Source organism: Benincasa hispida, chromosome 7 (assembly GCF_027475165.1).
Source record: "Benincasa hispida cultivar pf3 chromosome 7, pf3_genome.v1.1, whole genome shotgun sequence".
In the NCBI taxonomy this organism is placed as follows: domain Eukaryota; kingdom Viridiplantae; phylum Streptophyta; class Magnoliopsida; order Cucurbitales; family Cucurbitaceae; genus Benincasa; species Benincasa hispida.
In genome coordinates, this window is record NC_143484.1 from 48,560,177 (window position 1) to 48,568,574 (window position 8,398).

General features: G+C 34.9%; 2 protein-coding genes across 2 annotated transcripts; one reads left to right on the forward strand and one right to left on the reverse strand.

The window, feature by feature from the left end:
• The first annotated feature begins 361 nt into the window (after positions 1-361).
• LOC120081994 (uncharacterized) lies at positions 362-5,277 on the forward strand. Its single transcript, XM_039037191.2, has 9 exons — positions 362-934; positions 1,470-1,654; positions 2,568-2,746; positions 3,275-3,559; positions 3,641-3,699; positions 3,796-3,832; positions 3,918-3,989; positions 4,166-4,487; positions 4,626-5,277. Exons 1-9 carry the CDS (start codon positions 817-819, stop codon positions 5,076-5,078), a joined length of 1,710 nt encoding a protein of 569 aa, XP_038893119.1. The 5' UTR covers positions 362-816; the 3' UTR covers positions 5,079-5,277.
• A 1,160-nt stretch (positions 5,278-6,437) lies between these two features.
• On the reverse strand, positions 6,438-7,751 carry LOC120082021 (putative fasciclin-like arabinogalactan protein 20). Its single transcript, XM_039037230.2, has one exon. The coding sequence runs from the start codon at positions 7,602-7,604 to the stop codon at positions 6,624-6,626; it is 981 nt and encodes a 326-aa protein (XP_038893158.2). The 5' UTR covers positions 7,605-7,751; the 3' UTR covers positions 6,438-6,623.
• Between the last annotated feature and the right edge of the window lie 647 nt (positions 7,752-8,398).

The window sequence follows — 8,398 nt, forward strand, 5'->3', positions numbered from 1 at the left end:
TTGAAAATAATAATAAAGTGTATAATAACATTTTTGTAAAAATGTAATTTATCACTAATAAACTTTGAAAGTAAATTTTAAATTTTGCATTTTTTCATATATCTAAATACTTTAGATTTAATTATTTGCAACTACCCTTATAAATATAGTTGTGAAGGACTAAATTTAAAATTTAATGAAAGTACATAGACTAAAATATCTTATAACTATGTATGGAATAAAATTGGACAATATCATTTGGTATTTAAGTTTCTGACGTAATTTATATTAGTATGAGGGCAATTTGGTAACTTAAAAAACGTAATGGGGACACGAGTAAAAATAATGCGATTTATTTATTTTTAAGAATAAGGGAAAGAAATAAAAGAAAAGGGGAAAAAGTACAAAGAGACAAAATGGAATAATAGAAGAAAATAAATATTTAGGGATTTGCCCATGCTTTTTTACTTAATTCAATTAGACAACAGAAGATTCAGCATTTTATTGAATTAGAACACAAAATTTTAATTAATTAAAAATTAAGGCAACCTGATTTTGTTTTGATTAATTAATTTACACCCGCCTTTTTCGTTTTTCATGATCACTAATTCACTGCCCCCACCACCATGTGAGTCCCTTTCCCTCTCTCTTTTTCATTTTTTTTCTCCAGAGTTCTATAAATCTTCATTAACTTCGCTCTGAAAATTCTTGATCATAGTAAAACCAGCCTTCTCTGTTCTTCACTGTTTGATTTTTGAGGCCTTAATGCCTCGAGATTTCGGTAAATGAGGTAGTTCTGTGTATTATGCGGTCTCTGTACCGGGATTTTCTTTGCCGATGAAGGGTTTCCCTGCTTCGTTTTTGCTTCTATTTTTGGTGGGTTTTGCTACTTTCAGCTGGGTTTTGGCTTTCCCTCAGGATGTGCTGCCGAAAGATTCTGGGAAATTCAAATTAGGTCTGGACATCCTTCTCTGTTGTTTGTAAATTCTTTTGGGATTCGATCGTATATACTTATTTGGTTGTGATTTTTCTTGTGAATTTGATCGATTGATTCTGTTTTTTATGTTGGGTCTGTTTTGTTGTTGATAAATATCACAGTTTTAAGTTATGTAATCTGTATTTTCTGTTTCATTTGGTCTGAAGAAATGGGTGCTCTCGTCTTACTTAAAGGAGGTTAAAAGTGTTTTATGGCATATTTAGACGTTTTGTTTCTTAATTCCATGAATTGACGAGTGGAAGATTTTGGGTATCCTGAAATCTCCTTCTTCTCTTGTGTATTCTAAGTGGCCACATTGTGCAGAATATTTATTCCCTGTTTGCTGGATTTTGTTTTAGTGGTCGGTTTCTTCTGGCAAATGCAAACCGATTCTGGGAAACGAAAAATTTCTCTCCCTTTTTCCCTTTTTCTATGAAGGTTGTAGAACTTTGGTCTTCAAGTAGTTTTTATTGTTTCTGTTCGCTTGTTTGTTAAGAAAGCCTTGTATTTGCAGGACAAGAAAACTTGGGTCCTTGGAAGAACGAGATATTGGAGACTGCTGAGGGCTCAGGATCTGCATATAACAACTCTCAAAGCCCTCTTGTATTGGCAGCAAATAGAACAAAGCGCCCAGATATTCTTCATGGGTTTAGGGTGTACGAAGGTGGATGGGACATTGCCAATCCGAATTACTGGGCTGTAAGTGCTGTTACCATAATTTTATTTTACTATCTGTGTTTGGTATATTTTGCCTTGAATTCTACTATTCAATACAATTTCTTGGAATTGGTTTGTGAATATCTAAGCTAGCAAAGATATATTATTTGAGGTGGATAGGAAATCTTTGAACACTTAGAGGTGTTTGAGGCATTGAGTTGAGCTATGAAGGTTGAAGTTTGAAGTTTGAAGTTTGGAGTTGATATGTTGGAGTTAGGAAGTTTGTGTTTGGGGTGTAGAGTTGTAATCGGGAGTTTCTCGATATATGTCCAAAATAGGATTTTTTCTTGTTTAACACCAACTTATGAAGTTGGTGAACCAAACGCCCCCCTTATGGTCGAATTTTAATCATACTTTGTCTAATTTCCAAGACTACAGAGTAATTCTTTAGGAAATGGTACAAAGATTTAACGACTATCATTCTCATCATTCTCCCTTTTAATGTTGTGGCAATCTGCAAATTTATTGTTAGAAACGGATGCCTGAAGGCGGGGGTAGGCTTCAAGTCTTACACCTGGAGCCCAAGAATATCACAGATATTAAATAGTGACTAATTCCTCAGGAGCTTTTTTTTAAAGGTATTGTAATTAAAGTGTGGGGTGGGGGGAATCGAACCTCAGGTCTCGAGGTCGATAGTACAAGCATTATACCAGTTGAGCTATGCTCTTATTGGCAATTCCTCAGGAGCTTCAAATAGCTATAGCATATATTGTTGTGCGTAGTCCTTGAAAGACCTTCACATTATGTCTGCAGGGATCTCACATTTTAATCTATGATTTTTCCATTTGTTGGCTCATCCTTAGCATTTAGTATCCTCTTACTACATTTGTAACGATTTACTTGTCCAAACTTTTCAACCAGTACTCATTTCAGTCATGTTAATATGTGTCTGCAGTCTGTTGGATTTACTGGTGCCACTGGTTTCATTCTTTCCATCTTCTGGTTCATTTTCTTTGGCATTGCTCTTCTTATTCATCGTTGCTGCGGATGGAAGTTTAACCTTAACGGCAAAGAATCAAAGACTTCACAGTGGATTTGCCTAGCATTACTTGTTGTTTTCACATCTGCTGCAACGTAATACTCTCTGTTTTTGCCTTGCTGATGTACTTAGATTTTGAAACCAAGCTTTCTTTCATTTAAAAGTTTCTTGGAAATCTAATTATCTTTTCACAGGTTTTGGTGTAGCCATTATAGACCAACGCATAAAGAAAATGGCAATATCTTTTACTTAAATCAAGATTCACAGTATTGTTTTGGACGTCCTTAAAGCTGTTTTAAAACAGTCTTTTGATTTCATGTATGACTTGATATTTAGAACTAACGAAGTTATTCTACTTTCACTACCACAGATTTGTGAATTTTAACTTCCATGGCCATCCTTAAAAATAGTTTTTAAAAACATTTGCCAAACAAATTCTTAAATATCCCCTCTTCCCAAGGAAAAAATGGGTTTAGTTAGAAACCTAAGTAATGGTCGGTCCTCTGCTTGCACTGACTAATGCTTTTGCCCTTTTTATGTTATTAATCATATTATTTTGTTCTCGATTTATGTCTGAATTATCTAACTTCTTTCTGACACGAGCTCACATGTCTATTTCACAGCATTGGCTGCATACTTCTATGTATTGGACAGAATAATTTTTACAATGAAGGTTTGCATACTTTGAAGTTTGTTGTAAACCAGTCGGACTACACTGTGCACACGCTTAAAAATGTTACAGAATATCTCTCACTTGCAAAGACCATTAGTGTGGCCCAGGTGTTCCTTCCATCTGACGTAATGAATGACATCGATGAGTTAAATGTAGATTTAAATACTGCTGCAGATACAGTGGCAGATAAGACAACCGTAAATTCTCGTAAAACAAGAAAAGTTTTCACTATGATGTATGGACCTTCAACTTGTTCCTTTCAATCAAGTTTATGTTCTTTTATGATGTCAAAAAGCTAACATAAATCTTAGTGTAGGCGTTCGGCATTAATTACCGTTGCTGCACTCATGCTTCTTCTGGCTCTCATTGGTCTTTGTATGTACTTCCTAAATTCTTGAATAATGGTGTAGTGTTCTTGTTTACTGAACTTGATCATACTTTTTTACTCACTGGCTGGAATTGTTGTTGCAGTCCTGTCCTTCTTTGGATATCAACATGCAATCTATATGTAAGTTGTTCGTCGAAATACCATTTTTACCTTTCAGATTCATCTATATGTTTGTAGAATAACATTATGTCATCATATTTTGCAGATTAATAATCAGTGGTTGGCTACTTGTGACAATTACATTTGTTCTTTGTGGGTTGTTTGTAATTCTTGACAAGTAAGTTGGTTTGTTTACCGTTCGGATATATCGTTATAATGTAACATTAACTAATAATCGTTGTATTGTTGTATGAAAGGAAACTGCTATATATATATACTGTTATCACTTCTAATTTCTTTGAAATAAAAAAAGTTCATTATTGTCTATTTTCTGCCCTGTTTTTCTCCTTTCAGTGCTGTTTCTGATACATGTATGGCTATGGAAGAATGGGTGGATAATCCACAAGCAGAAACAGCTCTTAGCAACATCCTTCCATGTGTTGACCATAAAACCACAAACCAGACACTGATCCAGAGCAAAAAGATCGTCAACGACATCGTGAGTGTCGTCGATCAATTTATCTACAATTTCGCCAATGCAAATCCACCCCCGGGTTCTCCCAACTATTGCAACCAATCAGGACCTCCAATGCCAGCTCTCTGTTACCCATACAACTCTCAGCTGGAAGAAAGTAGATGCAGCGATAACGACGTGACTATTGAAAATGCATCAACAGTAAGATTCATAAATTTTAACTTAGGAATGTCTAGTCTATAATCCGAACATCAGGCATGGTTATGATGGCTATCTCCACTGCTTATCATCTTCCTGTGTTGATTTCAATAATGACGGATAATTTGGTTACAAATGCAGGTGTGGCAGAAGTTTGTGTGTCAAGTATCGGAATCTGGGCTGTGCATCACGGTCGGAAGGGTCTCACCGGACATCCATTCCCAGATGGTGGCTGCAGTGAATGAGAGTTATGGACTTCAGCATTACACTCCCCCTTTGCTCAGCTTCCAGAATTGCAATTTTGTAAGGGAAACATTTCACAACATCACCACAGCCTACTGCCCTCATCTGCACCGTCATCTTAAGATTGTGAATACTGGACTTGCAATGATTTCTGTTGGAATATTGTTGTGTCTGTTGCTATGGATACTGTATGCAAACCACCCCCAAAGGGAGGATGTGTCTGCGAAGCTATCCTTTTCGATAAACTGCAGGAGAAGTAGTAACCCAAATACGAATAATAATGGCAGTGGAAACGATGAATCCACGACATCAAGCATCAGAAGCATCAGAAGCATCAGAAGCGGAGTTTAGAGAAGTGGAGGAAAAAAAAAGGAATAGATAGGAGGTTGGAAGCTTGAGTTTCCTCTTCAAATGTTACAGTTGGTAGCTATATACATATGTAAGTATATACCCTCTTTCAAGGGATGAAACCAAGATGGGGCGAAGCACCATTTTGTGTTCGAATATAATGTCATTTCTGGTATATAATCAAAGAAAATTTTTTGGTCCATTTCCTTCTCATCTTTTACTTTTTTAGGTTATTTTTGTTTCATGAAATTATGCTTGATAGTACAAATTTTACGTCAATTGGACTATAACCGTTTGATTCATATTTATTTTATTGAGATTGACATTTTAAGGATTGGATATTAATGGGAAAAGATAAAGATAGGTCTTAACCTTGTGACTTTTACCTCTTCTAAAAGGTGAAACTTTGGTGTTTCTTTTTTTTTTTTTTTTTTTTTTTTTTTAAATAAAAAAAAATTAATATGGTATAGTTTTAAGTTGGAGAGAGTTGAAAAACGGGCAAGAGAGAGTAAAAAAAGAAGCATAACTTTTAATGGCTTTGCTTGGTGTTTTTTTAAAAGGAATGTTTGATGGGTTTAGTAGAAAAATTAAAAAGAAAATTCAGGGCGGAAACTTTCTTTTTTTAATATAATTAAATTTTAATACTTTATGTGTATAAAATGCATATAACAATTCTATATTTTTGTTTTGATTTGATTATAGAAAAAATAGATTATTCAAATAATATCTTTTGTAATTTTCTAGCAATTCTTTTTTCTTTAAAAATTAGGTTTGTTCAAACACAAATCTCTATTATCCGCAACATTTCATTATCATACTTACAAAACAATATCAACATTTGGAACAAGTTGTTATAGACATTGGCTCAATTTCCTTGCGCATTATGCTAAAATGTAATCCTAACCACAATTTAAATTTATAACAAGTTCATTATGACCTAAGGCTTCGATAATCATTTGTTTTGTTTTGTTTTGTTTTTTTTAGTTCGAAAATTAAGCTTACACACATCTTTTCTACCTCAATTTCTTCCTTAATTATATACTTTCTACTAATGTTTTAAACACCAAACCATGTTTTGAAAATTGGAAAGAAAAAAAAAAATTTAAAACTTGAATTTGTTTTAAAAATTTGGTCAAGAATTCAACTCTTTGCTATTAAAAAAAATTTGGGATGAAATGGCTATTTTAAAAAATAAAGAACTACAAACTAAGTCTAAATAGTTAGCTTAATAGATATAAATAATAATTAAAAAAAAAACATATTCTTAACCAGTTTCATTTTAACCTCTTCATCAATCATCTCCAAAGATGTTCATTAGCTCACTCAAGACCTACATTGAAGCCAATTCTTGATTGTTGTACATAAGAAGAAGCTCAAACTTGTAAGAAAAATTGACAATTTTCATATTACAGCCCTCTGTTCAAACTTTCTTTCCACAGATACACATAAAAGCCAGAAAAGTTGTTGAAATTTACAAGTTCAAGAACATTGAGAGTTGTTGAAATTTTGAAAAATGGAAGCAAGAAATCATTTTCATGGATTCAGAATTTACCAATGATCCATTGACATCCCATGAGTGTTGCTTCTCATTTCTGAATCAGATTCCACTGTTGAAATTCTCTCTGCCAAAGAAAAAACATCAAGAAGGCCATGAACAACGAGCCACTCGTTCAAATACATGTTAGGATAGAACACTGCAACTCCATTCATCCTCAACATTCCGCTTGATTTCGCTACATATATTGTATATCCTTCAGAATATGTTGATAACTCTGTTCCGTCCTCAAGATTCACTAGATCATTCCATGCCATTCTACATGGCAAAATCTGGCGAAAATACAGAGACGGATAATCGGTGAAGTTATCAACGCGAGTCGCCAATGCATCATCGGAAGGAGCAAACACGGTCATCGTCGACGATTGACCATTATTAAACCCTAGAATTTGAGATTCAAGAAACAACGCCATAGACGAATATCCATTAGACCTTAGGGTTTCTATCGCTTCACCAAACGGATTCCTAACCGTCAATAAACCACACCGAAATTTTACACTCGGACTCTGAAATTTTAGGTCAAAAAATTTCTCGATACCATAAACAACAAGCGAACCGTCATCGTAAAACGGCGAGCTACTAATCTTTACTCTGTTCAAAGAAATTACGGAATCAGATTGAGAAGAGGTTACCGTGAGCGATCGAGCAGGCAACATCGTGGGGATCTTGGTGCCTGATGCGAGCGATCTGAGGCTTTCGGGAGATAAGTAGAGCGGCAAGAAGTGAAATCGAAGGAGAGAGAGCGAAGGCTGACCCGATTGAACGAAAGCAGTGTCTGAAGGTGAGAAGATTGTGATAGAACTTGACTGAGAGAGCAAGGATTCGGCAATGAGCTCAAGCGTAAGAGCCATGGAGACGAAGCCATTGTCGGACAAGATTTCAGCGGCGTCGAGGACGGTTTCTGAGGGTAAAGTGGAAGAAAGAGAGAAGAAAGAGAGAAGGATGAGAGAGATGAAGAGTGTGGAGGAAGCCATTAATGGCGGCTGTGTTTGTTTAAGCTTCAGAATTGGTTTATTAAACAGAGAGATTTGATGAACGGTTTTAATTTGGCGGGAAAATGGTTAACACGTGGCGGCTTTGGATACGTCGATGAGAATTGCGTTTGAAATTGGTTGTTAGAAAGTTTTGTCCTCCCGGTGTGACGAAAATGCCCCTACATTGATGTTCTGGGCAACTGAATTTTATAAATAAAATAACAAATCAGAGTGATGCAGCGGAAGCGTGATGGGCCCATAACCCACAGGTCACAGGATTGAAGCCTGTCTCTGATAATTCTTTTTCTTGTTTCTTTTTTCTTTCTTTTTCTTTTCGGTTTTGTGATGTTCTATTGGGCTTTCATCAATGTCTCGTTTGTGGCCCAAACAATGGCCCATCTTGCCTGACTGGCCCGAACGACTTAGCTCGAATAATGAGAGAATATAAATCAATGAATTAATGGGAAATTGTGAGTTATAGTATACCTAATCAAAATTACTCTAATAGAAAATAACCAAAAAAAAAAAAAAAAAAAAGGTTATTATGACTGTTTTTAGGAAGAAAAGTTGGGGAGTTTTTATTCTTATTATACCCCAAATAAATCATGCATTTACTGATTTCTAGCCCTATAGTTAAGAAAAAAAATCAAAAGGGATCAAGAAGCCTATTTGGTTTCAAGATCACATTTCCCTTAAATTTGTGTTTTTACCGTCATATAAAGTTAATATCTTTTAAAATTTAAATCATAAATTTGTTGGTTTAAACTTTAGAGTTAAAAAGTCATGTAGTTGAT

Coding starts and splice junctions, on each gene's coding strand:
- LOC120081994 (XM_039037191.2), top strand. CDS start 817: ATGAAGGGTTTCCCTGCTTCGTTTTTGCTTCTATTTTTGGTGGGTTTT. Junction 935..1,469: donor TTCTGGGAAATTCAAATTAG/GTCTGGACATCC, acceptor TTGTATTTGCAG/GACAAGAAAACTTGGGTCCT. Junction 1,655..2,567: donor CCAATCCGAATTACTGGGCT/GTAAGTGCTGTT, acceptor ATGTGTCTGCAG/TCTGTTGGATTTACTGGTGC.
- LOC120082021 (XM_039037230.2), bottom strand. CDS start 7,604: ATGGCTTCCTCCACACTCTTCATCTCTCTCATCCTTCTCTCTTTCTTC.